This window comes from Caloenas nicobarica, chromosome 1, assembly GCF_036013445.1.
Source record: "Caloenas nicobarica isolate bCalNic1 chromosome 1, bCalNic1.hap1, whole genome shotgun sequence".
NCBI lineage: Eukaryota > Metazoa > Chordata > Aves > Columbiformes > Columbidae > Caloenas > Caloenas nicobarica.
Window position 1 is genome coordinate 60,150,307 of NC_088245.1, and position 19,289 is coordinate 60,169,595.

At 43.8% G+C, this 19,289-nt stretch overlaps 1 protein-coding gene across 2 annotated transcripts in view; it reads left to right on the forward strand.

The window, feature by feature from the left end:
• The window catches only part of SYN3 (synapsin III), a 178,098-nt gene that overhangs the window by 4,717 nt on the left and 154,092 nt on the right, over window positions 1-19,289 (forward strand). For both annotated transcript variants that reach the window (XM_065647022.1, XM_065647013.1), the window contains exon 2: window positions 8,932-8,989. In XM_065647022.1, coding sequence (XP_065503094.1) covers window positions 8,932-8,989 — 58 coding nt within the window. The remainder of the gene's footprint in view (window positions 1-8,931; window positions 8,990-19,289) is intronic.

A 19,289-nucleotide genomic window follows, 5' to 3' on the forward strand; every position in this document is an offset into this window, starting at 1 on the left:
AAGACATATGAAATGGTTCTTTGTATAACAATAATGTCACAATTCAGGTCTAAGTACGGACTGACCTGACAGGATTACTTTTATACTGTTTGGAGGAAATTATCAACCCTTTTTTATCAAAATAAAACTATTTTTACTTCTGATAGTACATGACAATATTGAGCCTTAAATATGTCATTTGTCAAAAAATACAATTGGTCAAGTAATAACAGTCCAATACTGAATTTTAGTAACATGGGGCTTCCTAGACTCTATTTTTTTCAAGGAATTCATTTTCAAAAGTATTCAGTGAGTGTCATGAGTGATTTTGTGTTTTCAGTAGGCTGAAAATTATTTACTAAGACTCCCATTCAGATGAATAGTACTGTACCTAAATCAATGAAATTTAATGGGAAGTTTTGGACTAGATTTGGCTATGGACTTCATTATAATTTATCTTTATTATTATTATTATTCAGAATTGATACTTCAAGCTTGACCTCAGAAGTTTGCAAGTTAAATTGCAAAGTTTTGTCCTTATTGCCTGATAAGAGGTCCAAAATCATCTGACATGGCGGTAACTGACAATAAATTATTATGAACTAGCTTTTACTATATGGGGGTGACTTTTTAAGGTCTCACAAGTTCTATGTAACTATGGAGCTATAATTCGAAAAAACTTACAAGTAAGATTCATGTTTTCACAAAGCTGGCTAAAAAAATACATTTTCATCTTTTAGCCATGTCTACCCAGGACCAAATATTTCTATTCCTATAATTCATGCCAAGTGTGACTTGAGGGCAAAAATCACACTTTAGGGAAAGAGAAGGTAAGTTTGTGTTAAACGTGTGTGTTCACACACACATGCTTGGAAGCAGCATGAAGAGTTTCTGTATTTCTTAACATACAGGCGTAGGGGTGAAAAGGAGGTAAGGCTGTCAAAGATATTCAATAAATTGCATTTACCATATTGCTTCCCAATCTGGTTTAGCTATATCACCATCATGTCTGTCTGTGTGCCTGTATTTTTGCCTTGCATATGTAAAGCAACTTGGGATCTAGTCCTCTTGAATGAAAGGTGATACAGAAATGTAAAGGATTAGTATCATTACAAAAATAGATACAAGGAATATGGAAAACATTCCTCACCAGGTTATAAATATGCTAATGCAAGTCAAATCTGGGACTTTAATTGCTTTACCAGAGGTCCTATAAATGCATAGAATTTAACCTCAGAACGTCCTGCCTAGCTTCATACATATTAAAAAAAATATTAAAAAAAAATCCCTCAGATGTATTTCTCAAGGATTGTGAGCCAGATTTCTTCTGCTTGAAAGCCAGCAGCCCTGCTCCAGTGTTGGTTTGAGTTAGCCTGGTTCCCCTGCTCCTCAAGTTCAGGGAGGGCAGAAGTGGGCTGGAATAAAATATTGCACAATCCTCGACAAAATGATACCCCTCACAAGTAGCTCCAGGCCATACTATCTAGATTTAGCAATGTAGAAATGTTCCAGCAATGTACTATTTTGACAATATGCAAAATAAAATTGCTGCCTCCTGTTGTACTTAAAGCAGCCCCCCGACCACCCCCTCCCAGCTCTTTGTGGCTGGGAGGAATGCGACCGCGATGTAGCCTGGGTGGGGGATGAGACCTACAGCAAAGTGTCATTCCTATCCTGACAGCTCAGAGATGCTCAAAAAGCCGTGCCGAAAAGCAATAGCACTGCACTAACTAGTGCTTCTTCTCTTCGTGGGGGATGGCTTTGATTACCCCCGTTTCATGAGCAGGAGGTGGCACAGGAAGATGCTGGGAGGCCAGTATTGTGTGGGACCCCATAGTTCCTTGAATAGAAAGAGCAGCCTGAATGGTTGCTTCTGCCATTGTGAAAGTGCTGGTGGCTTGCCAACCCAGGTCTCCCCAAAAAACAGGCCTTCGGTTCCTTGAGAGAAAGCGAGGACTCACAAAAGAAGATTTACAAAACCCTTCTCCCTTCCTGCCCTAAAGCTTCCCTTTCTGTGTGCGTCCAAGCCAAGAAAATCCTTCCAGCCCTATAGGGTGGGACCTTCGACCTCATCAAGGATCTCACCACGAGGACTTCCTTTATCCAAATAAGAAAAGAAAACCACCATCCCAACCTGACAGAAACCTCTTCAGGAGAGGCATTTCTTTTCTTGGTGTGATCCCATAACTAATAATGCCTCCAGGATTGTTTTACAGTAACCAGAGCAGGCTGGATCTTGTCGTTCTTCCCAGAAGGCAACAAAGGCAGTCTATTCCCATGGTCTGACCTCAGACACCAAGGACATACCTGCAGCACAGCTGAGCTGCCTCTCAATTCAGTGTTTCTAGCAAACCAGATGATCATAGCACCAATAGCAAGATGACCTTGCCCCAGGAAGGCATGGGACTCAGTGCAGCAATACTGCACCCCAGGGCTGGACCTGAAACTCTTGTGGAGTTCCTGACAAAGCATCAGTGTATTTAGGGTATTTTGACCCAACCCAAAACTTAGCTTTACCTCTTGGTGTCTGTACTGTCTGTACAGTATGGGTACCCTTTCTTTCAGCACTTGCCCCTGGTCCATTTAGCCTGTAGTTAAGACCTTGTTTTCTGAGGTATTGAAGCACACATCCATCATGCTTATCCACCACTTTTAGCATCCCGACACCCCCACCCTTGGCCCAAGGAACTCTTACAGAATAAATATTAACTACTAACCAGCCCATCCCACAGCTGAAGAGTACATAAAGGTCTCTGGGCCAAAGCAGATGCGGATAAAAGCTCCAGTAGGTTGCAGATCTCTCCATTTGTGGAGTGATTTTTCTCTTCCCTGGGCAGTCGGGACTTGACCATCTCAAAAGTCCTTACTTTGTTTGCAGTTGGGAATTGCTGATCTGGGGAGAAATAGAGAAGGACTTGAGGGCTGGGCCCTGAAAGGAAAACTTTCCTTGTTTTCACCCCTGAAGAAAAAAGGGCACAAATGTATCTCTTCTCCCCCCTCCCCACTGCCTTTATAGTGTGTAGGGTCTGGAGGGGTCGGGACATTCCAGAGGCTGCTGGCCAGTATCCTGGAAACTGTCTCCTTTTTCCCAGTCCCAGCCCCTTTTATGAAGGAGACAATGCGGACATACAGTGAGTGCCTTGTGCATCATTTGGGCCCCCAGGCCCTTTGACGCAGGGATTTCATACAGTGGCTAACCCCCTCCCCGCCCTCCCCCAGGTCCCCCACACCCAATCCAGGGGCCTTCAGCCTCTCCTTTTCCAGGCTGATCCAGAAAGGAATTATATGCCTTATTTTCTCAAGGGCCTTGAGAGAAATATGTGTAATGTGATTCCAAGGAAATAATTCAGATCATTCCAGAGTTTACGCATGCATCCCTTTTAGTTTATTTACCCATGTGTCTTCTTCACCATTCCTCCCCCTCTTTCTTCTACCCCCTCCCTTGCCCAGCCCTCTCCAAGAGTCCAACACTTTTCCCCTCTCCTCAATATGTTTTGCTCTGGCCCCTCTGCAGGGTGGGAAAGGCTGCTTCCCGTGCCAGATGAGAAGTGGTCTCCATCCAAAATCTGGCTTGGCTTTTTTGCTTGTTGTGTCTTACACCAGAGGCATAAGCTCAGTCAGAGGATTTGGAGGAATTTTCCACTACAATATCCCAGTGCCTCTCTTTGGCATGCTCTCAGTGACACTGAGCCCGTTTCTGGGGTGAAATTTGCTCCTGTATCTCAAGGCCTCTGTCAAACAGTGATGCCCCAAAAAGTGCCCAGACTCATTCATACGACAGGGGATTTGAGCTCAGGCATATTTGTTTGTCTGAAGGATGGCTTCCCAGCTACTCCAAGACATACTACCAGCAATTGCGATGACATATGCTATGTCAGCTCCACTGAGGTCTCTCACAGGAAGATCTGAGCTATGTTTCTTTGATCTCTTCCTATCCTAGAAAATTGCTTCATACAGAAGCCATTTTACAGGATGCCCTGAAGAAGTCTCATGAATTTAATACAAAATACCAACCTGTGTTCAAAGCTGCGTAATGTGTCATAATCTCTGCTCCACCCAGTTAATGAATAGACTGGCAGGAATAGCTTTAATCTTTGAATCACTGCACTCCTCTAGGCCATCATGATCACTTCAAATCTCCTGTCCCTCCTGGTTATTCCTTTCCTGATGCTGAGGCCAGTGTTCTGCATCATTTCTTGCATGGGCTGCTTCTACTGGCACTGTGCCTGGAGAAGACCTCCCTGGGCACTTTCTTGGGCGTCTTTTCCTATTCCTCACCTGTGCAGACCATCTTCCAGCCTGGCACAAGTTGTGCAGTTCCCTGCTGCATTCCTGATGTCTCTCTTTCGCACAGATCCAGAGGAAAACACTGAGGCAGTCCTCTGAAGAAGCTTGGACAAGTTTCTTTTCACCAAAAGGAAAAAAAAAAAAAAAAAGGCAGAGGGAAGATAGAAGAAATAACTCCAGGAGAGAATAAAAGCTCTGCACAAATAGCTGCTCCTGGATTCCTGTGCTGAGCATGTCTACTGGCTGATGGGTTGAGCACTCATTGCACCTGCTGTTTTTTTAAAGCAGAAAAAGAACAAGGCAGATGTAACTGGTTATTTATTGTACAGAGAAAAATTGCAAGGTAATCTGTGCTTTATTAACAGAAATACCCTGTGAGTTTTGTCCCTTTGCTGCTGATTCTGGAAGCCCCTACTCCACGTGTGGGAGTTGCTTCTCTTGTGCCATATTTCCCCATGATGCAGGAGCAGTGCGGTGGTACAGGCTGGCCCCAGCTTCCATACCTGTAGCCCACTGGCCCCAGCTCCCATAGATGTAGCCCACTGGCCCAGATCTACCTCCCCTGGGCATGGTGACTTGATGCCTCATAAGGACTGAATCCTTGTGTTTGTAGACTACAGGCATTAGTACAAAGGTGCAAGGGAGCATGCCAATTCGGGCAGCCCTCACGTAGGTACAGTACAAGCTGTCCCAGCTCTTGGTGACACCAGAGGGATAAAGTCTGGTATTCAAGTGTCTTACAGGTGTGTTTGCAGCCTTGTGTCAGTGCTGACATCCCTTTCTCAGACAGATGCTTTGCAAACACCTATGGGCAATAATGTTATGCATGGACTTTCTGTGAATTAGCTCTTATGCAAGTGATTGGAGCTGAACTGATCATTTGTTTTTCCCTGCTGCTATTAAGGATACACTCCATATCTGACAGAAAATTGTGTATACACTTCCTCCAGCCACAATCGCTGAGGCAGACCAGGACTGTTTCATGGCAGCTCTGGAAAATAAGCTTTTATTCTTTCCAAATTACTTCATAAGAAGAGGCATCAGGTTTCTTTTGGCCCTGTAATCATGTCAGGGCTGAGGCAGAAAGCAGAAGTTGTTTGTCTGATGCCCTTGTACCCAGAAAATATGTCCTTTTCCAGAGCATGAGGCTTCTTCATCACAAAGGGAGAGAGTTTCGAGGCAAGCTTTCTCCCTGGAAGCCAGGACAGACCTTTGGCTGTTTATTATGGTGTTTCCTCCCTCCCAGCTGGTGCAGCCACATTTTAATGCATTGCCTAGCACTGTAAATCCCACCCAGGAACTGCTCTTCAGCACGGCCCTGCAGTTTTCTTCAGTCAAAACATGTTTATGTGCTAATTTACTGAAATCACAGCAAGCACTCCACCCCATCTGCACCCTGCTTAGCCAAATTACAACTCTGTGTTGTGGCGGGTTGAACATCTGACATGCTTTAAAATAAAGGGATGGCCAGCCAAGCAGTGGTCAGTGCTGCAGACTGGCTGGGAAAGGGGGTGGATTCACGTGTCCAGTGCCTTGCCCAATGTACCAAGCTGCTGGGGATGCCAAACAGCCCCCCCACCCGACGTGAAGAGTGGCTCCTCTGGTCGCTGGCGGTTGAGTGTGTTGGATGTGAATGAGGACACTTCTGAGGCTCACCAGAAAGGCTTTTGACTGTTCATAGAACCATAGAATAGTTTGGTTTGGAAGGGACCTTATAAGGCCATCTAGTCCAACCCAAGCAGGAACATCTTTAACCAGATCAGGTTTCTCAGAGCCCCATCCAGCCTGACCTTGAGTGTTTCCAGTGATGGGGCATCTACCACCTCTCTGGGCAACCTGGGCCAGTGTTTTACCACCTTCTTCTGGTCTTCTTGGTGCTGCTCCCCTGCTGCACTACAAGCTGCCTAAATAACCGTGCAGCAAGTCACTTCCTAGGCAGAGGTCTGGAAGAGCCTTGCTCAGGTGGTTTTGGGGTACAGAGCATCCACAAATGTCTTACACAGTCTCACCTGCCAGAAACTTCTATCTTTCTTTCTTCTGCATCCCCATCAGACCAGTGTGGTCTTCCTTTCCTCCATCCCACATCCACTGTAGGGACCAGAAGCCATTTCACAAATTGCAAAATACTGACCACAAGACCCTCCTTCTTGCAATGGAAGCATGATGATGTTTCTGCAGCATCAGTAATGATTCCAGCTTGCTTGAGATTTTGGGAGCTCCAGGGTGAGGCTGAAGCCATTTTTCATTTCAATATGATGGTCTCTACCGCCCAGCGCCTCCAAAACCCCAGGTGTGAATTGAAAACATCATCCATTTCAGAGATGTTTCAGTAAGAAGTGTTTCATTCTTACCCTGGGCCGTGTCAAAATGATGTGCTGACCAAAATATTTGGCTGCAAATTGCTTAGCACTTGTAGTCTTCAGAGACACCCGGAGCGGGTTAACCCTCCTTGGGGGCTGTCTTTGAAAGAAAGTGATACATTGCGCTGTTAAAAGAAAGTTATCTGAGACACGGGATGGGACAAACTGTGTGGAAAAAGGGATAAGAAGGAGAGGTCACATGGTGTCTAACGCGAGGTACCTTGCTCTACTCCAGCAACTCTTTACACTGGATGCGCCCTCTCTGTGACTATTCACGAGCAGAGCCTGTGTTGTAGAGATGGGAGAGGGGGCCCTGTGAAGGCCAATTTCCTGGACTAGCCGGTGGAAGCTTCTTTGCTCCATCTGTACAGGGGTGAAGACTGTGGTTAATCACACTTCGTTACAAGCTGAAGCAAAGCAGCACCAAGGAGTCTGCAAACAGCTGGTCGGCAAAGAGGAGAGGCCATAGACGGAGGAAGTGTGTTTCATAAATGTGGGTAGGGAGTATGCATTATGAGCGTGCTGGGAATAAAAAATAAGCTTGTACCAGTGAATAGTGTGCCTCACATTTCAGACCAGCTCCTGTGGGCCCACTTAGAGCTTATTCCACTCTTTTAGAAGTTGCTTGTTCCTGGAGTATACCCAACATTTAGGAGCGAAGAATGTTGCCAGACCCTCTAGAGCCATGCTTCTAGAAAGACGATGGAATGATTAAGTGCATTTAGCGTTCCTGTTTATTGTTAGAGGCATGATGTCTGAGCTTGTCTGCTCAGTCGTTTTTTTTACATGAAGCACTCATAAATTCAAAAGGGGAGGGAAAATGGCCAGAGTTCTGCTTTTTATACTGGACAAAGGTTGTTTGAGCCACTGGGTCTTGGTCACACCTGGCTGCTACATTGTCTCTCACTAACATCTATGCAGAGATCTTATTAGCGCCATGCTGACGAATGGGCTGCCTAGGAAGGGAAGCGTGATACAGCCTTCAGATACCCTCATTAGAGCTAAGCGGAAAACTTTAGATTCTTTTTTATGTCTTTTTTTCTAATAAAACAAAAACTTTTGACTTGTTTTTGAGCCAGGATGACAAAACAACTTTTTAATTTACATTTCTGGGGGAGGGGAGCATTCAGCTGAAAACCGGTGTGTTTCAGCCATGGGGAAAATTGCCTTCCTACTGTCTCCCCTTTTTTATTGGAACAAATAGACACATAGTAAAAATGTGAGCCAGCTTCTTTTTTTTTTTGCTAACACCATAAAATAGGGAGCAAAACCGGCTTCCCCTCATTTTCCTTTACTTTTTCATTCTGTCCTGTCTTTGCCAATTGGAAACAAAATGCAGAGAGATACTTTTGTCTCTGGAAACAACTCTTGCAGGGCTTAACTGTGTTTTCAATGCTTTCTAAATAGAAGTGCTTTTTGGAACCTACTTGGTCTTCCTGAAGTTTTAGGGGAGAGGTCTGAGAAAATAAATCCGTGTTTTCTTCTGTCAAGCTTGTTTGGTGAGGGGAAGAATTGGGGAGAAATATCCACAGGGGAAATTATATTGGCAACTTCCCTGCTGACTGATCAATACAAGGGGCATTACACACAAACATGAATAAAAAAACTAAAACTGCCTGCCTTCCCTTCTCATGAACAACCAATCATTCTGCAAGTGCTTTGTTGTCTGCGTAGCGTAGGCAGCTAGGAGCAGAGGCGGAGCAAGGTCTATGTCCTTCTCATGGCACGGTTCAACTCCAAAGCAAACACAGTTTCTCAGTTCAGGAGAAGAGATCCTTCATTAGTGACACTGTAGGTGCAGATACTGTTTCTCTAAATCGGTAGCAGAAAGACTAAACTCAGTTGAAATGCAGCTCTGTAGCAAGAGAGCAAGGGAGTAGGCTTCACGAGTACTTCGGCTGTGATGATAAAGATCCTTGCTCAACATCAGGAGCTGTTTCCAATGTCCTGCCATATGTTGCTCCCCTCCTTTTACAGAATAAAGATTAAGTATTAAATGAGATATAGCAAGGAATCATTTATTAGAGTTGTTGCTCTGGAAAAGATTAGGAGAGGATTTGGTTTTCAGTTTGACAATAAAATGAAAAAGTCACAAGCCTTGAAAGAACTTTCCAATGTGGTTTTCATCTGGCTTGGCAGGTTTTTCCTGGAGAAGAGAAAGCTGAAAGAAGATAGGAATTAGGAAAACATGCTGTGACCCGGATAGAAATTCTTCAGCGAAAAGGGAAATGTAGAAGAAAAACAGTATATAATAAAAGCCAAAAAATTTCTTTAACCATTTTTGTCTCTCTCATTTCTTCTGCAGGGCCAAATATTTCCAGGGGAAGAAGGTGAATGGAGAATTCGATATCCGAGTGGAACAGGTGAGTGACAACGGAATTTGGCTGTAAGAAATGGTTGTGGACAGGGCTGAGGTCTTAATGACAGCTAATTGTGGATATTTCTTCTCTTGAAGAAAGGAACCAATGAAGAGCTTTAAAATGTCGATTTTATGGAATTATGGAAACTATAAATGAAAATATCTTATTGTGCCACTTGCTTGTCCTCCCTACCTTTGCAAAATCAGTTACTATTTCACTTTAAAATGAAATTTCTCTTCTGGTGATGGACTTATAACTTCTTCCATTGGAAGACTACATCACAGCTTTATATATATGCATGAAAAGGTGCAAAGCCAGTATGCCACAGTACATGTTGGTGATGTTATGTTCCACATGCGAGCTATACAAGTCTTCTGGCTTACTCTGATTTAAGCCTAAAAGCTTTGGTTTAAGTTGCACACTATGTATGGCAAAATCTTTTTATCTGTTGAAAGTTCATAGGAACGGTAAGGAGGTTCATGGCCTGTTTTCTGATGTCATCTGCAAGGCAATGGACAAATTCTTTGTTTCTCAGACTTTTGCATCAGCCATTTATTTCAGTTGAAAACTCTTCATATTTGGGGTCTGTCCCCTCCTCTCTGTTGGTGCAGTGCCTGTGAAAATGAAGTCTCAGTATTGACTGAGACTTTGGATGCTATTGTCAAAGTAGAAATGATTCTTAATAATCATCTGCAGGTGCCTAACTTGAAAACAGGCATATGAAGAGAGAGATGTAGAGATGAGCTGATGATTCTGAGGGCATCATATGCTTGTTTTGTACTCATCAGGGCCATAAAAGTGCTTGGATGGATAAAGAAAGCTGATAAATGTTGTTTGAATGACTGGATATTTTCTGTCTTTACAAAGCTGTTGATCCTGCATCTCATGTGTGTGCATGTGTATAGAAGTATTAATACAGTGGTTTTGAAGACTTTCTTAGGACCCATTGCCCTCAATGAGATGTGTCTTTTCAAAAGGGTGCTGTCCAGTTACCTAGGACTACACATGAGCACACATATTCTGATCATATTCTGTGTCTGGAACAGAAAAGTTAGCAAGTCATTTTTTTGCAACGGTGATACTATGAACACTTCATTTTCCTCTTTTTATTGGTATCAGACTTGTCAGCACTGGGTGGTATTAGCAAGAACAATTCTCACTTGCACTTCTTTATCAAAGTCTTTATTTTCCTGGCTGCCTCAGTAAATGTCCTAAAAGAGAATAGAAAAAAAAAAAATTACACTTCTCCCATAGAAGCATGGAATCAAATAATAATTCAGATTTGCCCTTCAAATCTCTGATCCAACCCACTCCACTACTCAAAGCAGGGTCAGCTTTAAAGCTAGATCTGGTACTCTTCAAAAGGACCTGTTAATTCTTTCCTATACCTCCAGCCTCTGCCTTTCCCCTCAGTCCTTCTCAAATGTTATTGCACTTGAGCTCCTTATAAAGGAACTATCTTCAAATGGTTGGTGAGTGGATAAGGGCCGAAGTGGACTCTTGATCTCTGATGAGTTAGACCCAGTAATGACCCTCGTCATCGTCACTAGGTAGTTTATTGCATTTCCCCAAGGACTCTTTCAGGGCAACTCTCCCAGTCTGTCTCTTGAAAGCCTTTACATAAGCTTAATGTCCATGTTTGAGAAGAGGCACGAAATTGCTGCAAGCAGAGACCTAAAGGCTGGCATGACTCTGGAGAGGCATGGCTCTGGAGATGACCATTGCCAGGCCCCTTGCTGCCTTCTTTGAAGACTCAGCACAGTGACTGCAGCATCGCCCAAGGGAATGAAGCATTCACTGGTGGGTAGGAGAGTTGAGGAACAATAAACAAGGGCCCTGGCCCCTTCCCCTCACCCTCTCGCTGCTCCTCAGATCAGGCAACTAAGCCTCCATGTAGTGGGCAGGGAACTGCTGTTGACTCCCCCAGAGCTGGAATCAGAAGGGATGATCACTTTCCCCAGCTGGATCCACTGTCTATCAAGGGAAACAGAAGCTGCATTGTCAAGGGCAGTCCTCAAATCTGACCTCAGACCCCTCTGCATATCACAGAGGCCAGGAGAGGGGCATTTCTTTCTCCAAACTCTGACTTTTTGTTCCCTTCTTTTTTTGCCCATCCATCCTTGCTCAGTATTTCTTGATATTTACTTTTCATTCATTGCTTCCTCCCTGATTATCTGGTGCCTTCCTCACTTCTTCATCCTCTTCTGCAAGCACAATCCAGGAGCCTAAACTCTTGTGGAACAGGTCCCCTGAGGCTGAATGAAGACCCTCTTGACCTGACAAATGAATGTTTTTCCACCGTTTTATTACAGAAAAAAAAAAAATCAGGAAAGAACTCTGTTTGCCACCCTGGTCTGCGTGTAACTCTTGTGAGTTCCCAGCTCACCAGTCTTCACTACTGTGAGCAGCACACAGACTGTGCCATGGTGCACAAGCCCTGCCCTGGCTGTTCAGTTCTGAATAAACTCTGCATCAGGTCAAGTTTGTCTCTTGGGGACCTCTTGAGACACTTGGTCTGCTCCAGAAGTTCACCTAGTTTTTCACTTCTCCATTTAGTCCTGCTTCATATATCCACACATTACTGACTCAGAAATACAGTTTACCTTAGGAATTTTTTTAATGTTTTATAGGAAAAAATACTTTTGAGCTGAAAAAAAAAAGTTTGAATGGCAGAAAGTAGTGAAAGGAAATATCCAAATGTTAAATATGCTTGAAAAACCACATTGGGAAGAAGTAACTGTTCTGATTTTTCTGACCATGTTAATTTTTTGGCCATTCTTCCAGGATGCTCTGTAGCTGGTTTAAATCAAAGAAAGAGTTTGCCTTGTTGCTTTTTCTCTTCCTCTTTCCTCTCATCTCTATTACTCTTAATTCTTTCTCAACAAACCATTTCAGCAATCTTTGGGGGAAGCTGGGTAAGATAGTAGGTGACTTTTTTTTTTAAGTCATGACATCACTTATTTGTAATGGAGCAGGAGTGCTGAAAGCAGCACTGTGTCTCGCTCTCTCAGCAGAGGGAAATCACTTATCTAATCTGGTTATACACCCCTACCAGCTCTCTGAGGTGCCTCTCCCCCTTGGCCGTGACCCCAGGAATGCAAGACGTATGTGATCATGCTGCTGTCTCGCTCCGTCTATCCCCCACACCCAACACTGTGGAAGTCACTGGCTGATTTCAGCTGAATTGGAGAAACAGGCAGAAGTTTCAAGATACTGAATTTCCACATGAGCTGATTTCGGTTCCTATTAGACACTGGATAATCTACAGGGAAGAGACTGTTAAATGCCATCCTGCTGCTCAGAGAGTTGCCTCTGTAAGTCTCAGTTTGTGTGAAAATAAGTTTTATGGACTCTCAAATTAGGTTTTCTGGTTCTTTAGCATATAAGTGAATGGCATGACCTTGATACCATGTTCAATTTTGGGCCCCTCAATACATTGAGGTGCTGAGCAAATTCAGAGAAGGGCAACAGAGCTGGTGAGGTGTCTGAAGTACAAGTCTTACAAGGAGCAGCTGAGGGAACTGGGGCTGTTTAGGCTGGAGAAAAAGAGGCTCAGGGGAGACCTTATGGCTCTCTACAAATACCTGAAAGGAGGTTGCAGCATGGAGGGTGTTGGTCTCTTCTCCCAAGTAGCAAATGATAGGATGAGAGGAATGGCCTCAACTTGTACCAGGAGAGGTTTAGATTGGATATTAGGAAAAACTTCTTTATGGAAATGATTGTCAGGCACTGGAACAGGCTGCCCAGGGAAGTGGTTCAGTCACCATCCCTGGAGGTGTTTAAAAGACACATAGATGAGGATCTTAGGGATGTGGTTTAGTGCCAGTGTTAGGTTAACAGTTGGACTCGATCTTGAGTGTCTCTTCCAACCAAAATAATTCTGTGATTCTACAATACCACCCTCAAGCCCTTGATCTTCAGCTTGGTCCATTACCACTAGCAAGAGACAAGAGATGCTGTGGGGACCAGCTGGTGCAGTGAGGAGGAGACAGAGTTGTCAGGGATGCTGTGATGGGTACACTCTTTCCAGCCTTTGCTGTCTCCTGTCATTCAGTAAAATGACTGTGACACCTGACTTTGTTTCCACCTTTGTTTCTCCTCTTCTAATCTTCAGCGTAACACCCAAAACCCATTTATTAGTGTGCTTTAGAGGCTGATGGACTTATTGTTGCCTAACTTTGATGAACGCTTGGGCACGCAACGCCATTGCCTCCTCGCTGCCGGCTGCAGAGGAAGAGGTGCAGGGCTGAGAGAGGCCTGGAGGGGTGGGAAGCAACTGCAAGTGCTCTCCTGAGTCAGGGACCCTTTTTCTTGTGAGGCAGTTTGGATTACAATTTGATTACTTGGATATTTTTCCACTACAAGTACTTCTCTAGCAATGGTAGTCATTCATAAGACTGAATGAAACACTGATCAAAAAGAGAAAATCTATTTGACCTATTCTCATTAAAACCCTGGTGGTTTAAGTTTTACTCAGTGTGAGTAAACCCCTAAGCTTTAAGGAGCAGCTAACTCTAAAAATACTGTCACTATTTTACACTAAAAATAAGATCCTTAGATGTGGATCTGTGTTGTTGCTTTTACTTGCTTTCTGATTTCTAGCTTTGAGAACTGCAGTGTATACATCTCCAGTTCTTTTCTCCAGAATTAAAAATGCTAGAGATATTATTTTAGAAATGAAGAGTATAAGTTTAATTAAATGGCTTGAAGGCTAAGTTGACCTTAAAGAAGAATCTTAAAGTGCCACAGGAGTTGACCACCTTGCTTTTAGTGTTTCCTGAAGTTAATTTTGCTTTTATCTTCTCAGACCTTCACTGGCCAGAGGACAGGAGGCATTAGGAAACATAGTATGTTCAGAAAGAGGAGGAATTATACGATAGGCCTTATGTTCTGTCATGTGTTTTCCATCACCAGAGGCAACTGGTAGTAATTCAGCACCTCCTTCCCCACTCTCTCTGCCCTGTCCCAGAGAAAACCAAGCCTTGCAAGCTTTAAGGGTGTCATATAACTCTGGGTTTTCCCATATAGATCATACCCCAGGTAGGCTTCTCCTTGGGTGTTAGGGATCCCCCATGCACAAGGGGGTTGCCGCATGGAAGTTCAGACCCAGCACACCCAGGTACACGCAGAAGAGGGCAGGATAGCTGGAGCTGAGACCCGGACAACCACAGACGCATCGGACAGACCATGACACTGTGGGCAGTGGCCAGATGAGTGGGACACTTGCCACCTTCCTGGGAAAGAGATGCCCACCAAGCAGGAGATGTGCAGAGCAGGGTCATCGGAATGACCATGGAGACCTGACTTATGAGAGGAGTCTGAAAGATTTGAGTTTGTTTATCCTGCGAAAACAGAGGCTAAAGGAGACACAGCTACCTCTAACAAATGCAGTGGTTTAAGAAAGGGGTTTGTGAGATGGTGCCTGCAGTAGCAAGGGTTTAGACCCTATGGCTCTGGTGGGCTTTGCCAGTCCTGTGCCCACACTGACCAGCGAGAGCACAGGAAGGAGAGAGGAGAGCACAGACCCAGCAGGCAAGAGCAAGTAGAACATCTTAGAGAGAGTCTGTCACCTTCGGGGTACCTTTCCTCAAGGTATTTCCTAAAGGCATTGTAATCTATTCAGAGACATCTTTCCTGGCATTGGCTAATTGATGGTGAAGGGGGTGAAAAGGGTGAAGGAGGATTGATGAGGTCAAATGGTTCATCCAAATTTTTATTCCTGTTGTTTGTCCACCCGTCTCCTTCCCACTGTTTCCTGCTGTTACGAGGTGAGTCCATCTGTCCGTCTGACATGCATTCTTCTTGCACAGCTCATTCACTTGTTCCTGCTGTCTGGTTTATTTTCAGGGAATGATTATTCAGTGAACTCCTATGTACATGCTTCTGGAAAAGTCCTGTGGTATAGATTATAACTCCATTGGCAGCATTGTCAGGAAAAAGTTGTACTTGGCCCTCGCAGAAGATAATTGTAATACAAATCATGAATTCCAGCTCCATTGTACTTCCCGTACTAAAGAGATATTTTCATGAGCAGCATAAAGTGGTTCTTTCAAAAGGCAGAGTCTGATAGGCCCGTGTACGATGAGAGGAAAATTAGCCTCTCGTCAAATAACTGTATAATTTTTATTCATTATATGCTTAGGGTTTTGGGGTTTTTTTTTTTCCATCTGAAAGCCTGAAAGCAGTTCAAGAACAGCAACAGCAGTTCTCATAGCTTTGTCACATACGAGCATTCAGAAACCAGGAATAAAGGGAACTGGAGAAATAGCAAGAGTTACTCAAAAATCACTAATTTCTTAAATAAATAGTATCTTCATTTTTGTTGTCGTTGTTCTCCATTGACTTTTGGAGGTGTAAAGAGTTCATGTTTTTTACATATTCACACAGAAGTCTAGTATAACTTTGTGTCTTCCTTTTAAGCACCAACCAACCAGAGTAGTTTTTAGTTAGGTTATGGACACATGAGAGATTAAAAAGCTCAGTAGCTCAAAAAAGCCCAATGTGCTTGTCACTGCCTGGACACACTAAGCCTTGTCTGTTTAAAAAAACAAACAAACAAACCTTCTATGTCTCCAATACACAAACCTCAAAGCCTGTGTTACATCCCTATTTCTGCATTGCTGTGCCACACTGGAGATAAGCAGACCATTGGCATTTAGTCAAGGAGCAAACTGGGATGCTTTCCTGGGGTTGCCCCTTGACACGCACGGTGAAGTTTAATAAAGACAGGTACCGTATACCAAACTTGTCACAGGATGGTTGAGGCTGGAAGACACATCTAAGTGTCTCCTAGTCTAATATCCTGCTCAGACAAGGTCACCTTGAGCAGAATGCCCAAGACTATAGTCATTAAGGTTTTCAGTATCTCAAGGGATAGAGAGTTCAGAGCCTCTCTGGGCAATCTGTTCCAGTATTTGATCACCATTACAGCAAAAAGGTATTTTCCTTGTGGAATGCAGTGTATTTCAACTTGTGCTCATTGCCACTCTTCCTTTCCCTGGGCACCACCGAGAAAAGTGTGGCTCCACGATCTATACTACCTCCCTTCAAGTTTTTATAGACACTGACAAATCTTCCCCCTTATGTACCAGTCATCAATGGCAGACACACAAGATGGGAAACTGAAAACAAGTGAGTAGCCTGGACAAAGCCATGCAAGGATTACAGCGGATCTCAGCCAGAATATGACTTAAAAATAAAATCACTGTTGCACATATGACAAATCTATACTGGAACATATGAACAGTAGTATGATATGGAAGTCGAGTGGCCTAATCCTTCCATCTTACGCAACAATGATCAGGTCTCTGCTGAAGGATCACAGTGAGTTTGAGCCGCTGACTACTGTGCTGCTAAACATCACCTACAAGAAAACCTACTAGAATGGGGTTGGTTTTGTCTGGGTAAAAAAGGAAGAAAAAAGGGTAAGTCTTCACAAGAAATCTTCAGGTTCTACAGGAGCAAGTAATGGGCAAAAAAATACAAGCTTAAAAAGTAAGCAGGGAGATTTAGGTTGGATATTGAAAAACTTTCTAAGTCTGTTAGGACACAGATTACCTGAGAAGGTTCCTCATCTGTGGAAGATACAAGAAGGTTATGTAGTATCTGCAAACAACGGGAAAGGTAGAGCTCATCTGGCACAGGAGAGAGACTACGTGATATCTTGAAGCCCTTCCAAGCCAACTTTCTGTTATTCTATGAAAAATGCTTAAAATCCACCTTGACAATGTGCCTCCCATGAAGCATTAAAAGGTGTGATGTCATGGTTTAACCCCAGGCAGCAACTAAAGACCACACAGCCGCTCATTCAGTAACGCACCAGTGGGATGGGGGAGAGAATCTGAAGAGTAAAAGTGAGAAAACTCATGGGATGAGATAAAGACAGTTTAATAGGTAAAGTAAAAACAGCACGCACCATCAAAGCAAAACAAGGAATTCATTCACTGCTTCCCGTGGGCAGGTTCAGGCATCTCCAGGACAGCCGGGCTCCATCACATGTAGTGGTTACTTGGGGAGACAAATGCCATCACTCCGAATGTCCCCCCCCGTCTTCTTCTTCCCCCAGCTTTAAATGCTGAGTGTGATATCATATGCTATGGAATATCCTTGTGGTCAGTTGTGGTCAGCTGTCCCAGCTGTCCCCCTTCCCAGCTTTCTGTGCACCCCCAGCCCACTCACTGACAGGGCAGGGTGAGAAGCACGAAAGGCCTTGACTCTGTGTGAGCACCGCTCACAGTAACTGAAACATCCCTGTGTTATCAACACTGATTTCTGCATAAACCAAAAACATAACTCCATACTAGCTAGGCTGAAGAAAATGAACTCTGTCCCAGACGACACCAGCACATATGGCTATCAAGCCAGGCATTTGTACTATCACATGATTTAAAATGACAAAATCCTCGTCGTTTTATTATCAGCAAACAAAAATGGAAGCTCTAAAATAGCTCACCAAAAAATCTCCAGCACCTAGAGAACACTGATGGGAGAAACTGAGAGTACCTTAAGATTTAATCCAAATGATCTGGAGAGATTTCTGAATCTGAGTTCCTGAAATAGGTATTTTTAGCAGAACTATCCTCAAAATATCTGTGGGCAACCTGCCCAATCTAGGCCTCACAGACGTACAAAATATTTCTACTCCCACAGTCTGTATTACGTTATTCTTCAAGACAGATCATGTCACGTTTGTCACACATGGTTCAGTCTTGGGCTAAATGTTTTTGCAGCCACTGGCACCATTGCAAAGCAAGTATAAAACACCATCAGGGCAAGGTAATGCCTTCTTATATTCGATGAATCCTAATGCAAATGACTCCACAAGGCCGCGGGGAGCTGGGCTCTCCTGTTTTATGCATAGTTACCTGTCACTCTATCTGCACAGGCTGCTTTCAAAGCCCTCTTTGTCTGCAAGGTAAACTCAGGCTGGAGATGATCTCAGACTTGAAATCCCAGCCAAAGGAAGTCATCAGGCTACAAAACCCGCAAAGTTAAAAATACAGGGAGCACTGGAAAATCAACAGGAAACAATTTCTGCTGACTGAAGTTTCTTCCAAACACCAGCTAGCAGTGGCCTGTTGGATGGGACAAGACCGCTACATGAAAGCAGCAACAATCCTTAACTCAGTCCATTAAATGCCAGGAAAAGATTAGGATTGTCCCTCAGCTGTGATTGTATTTCTGGATGTTTCGGGGGCAGGGTAGTGCTCTGGATTTGTTGAGTCCCCCAGACCTGCTCTACATTCCACACTCTTTGCCAGGGTGCCGTGGACAATGGTTGCCAAAGGGGATTTCTCCCTTTCTTCTGGCTCTTGACATTAGCAAGCCTGAAATTGGCCCTGGCAGTTTGGTATGAAGTACTTATCAGCTCGGGGGATCCCCAGGCCTGTTTGGACTTCAGGTGTCTGAACACAGCTTTGTTTGGTCTGACTGCCTCAGGGATCGCCTGTCAGACCAACTTAGTTAGATTGTAAGTGCCAGCTATCAAACGAAGACTGCTGATTTTTGCCTCCAGCAAAACAAAGTGTTAAGTGCTTTAGTACAGAACCCTTATGGAAAAAAGTTATGGAAGAAAAGCATTGAAAACACAGACCTAAAACTTCCTTCTCTTGCTCTGGTTTTCACATTAGATGAGGCATCCCTCAGCTGCAGAAGCTGAAGGTCCAGCTCAGTAAAGCTCTGCTTTCAGAGTAGAACATCTCTGAGGCATATGCAGGTACAAAGGCAGGAAAACCATCCATCCTTTCATCTCCCCAGTCTATAGAGTCTCTCAAGCCCACATGTAAGCTAGCAAGCAGATATGCTGTGTCCAACTTACCTTAACCTGCTTGGAAGCTCACTGGTGGTACCCAGAGCATCTACTCTCGATAAATTTGTTCAAGGTGGAGTCCTCCCTCCCTACATCTATTGAGATTGTTAAAATGTATGAAATGCAGAAGCCTTTTAGAGGTATATATTTTCTTATCTCTGATTCAATGTGATCACTGAAGAAGCATGGATGTGGCCAAGGCAGCAACCTGAACCGCTGCCATTCCTTGTGTGCATGTGTCTGTGTGTGTATGTGTTTGAAGTAGGATTTATTTCTTGGCAACAGGAATTTTCCCCCTCCTTTCATTGTAATTGGGAGTCACAATGACGTAAGATCATGTAAGGGTGTTCCATTGAAAAGTTTATGCAGGGCTGCAGACATTAAATCTTATTACACCATCAGGTCATCAGTCCACAGCCGTTGCTTTAAAATTATGTGGATTTTTAAAAAAAAGTTAGAAGTGGTATTTTTATTTGTCATCTGGCCTCTGAGCCT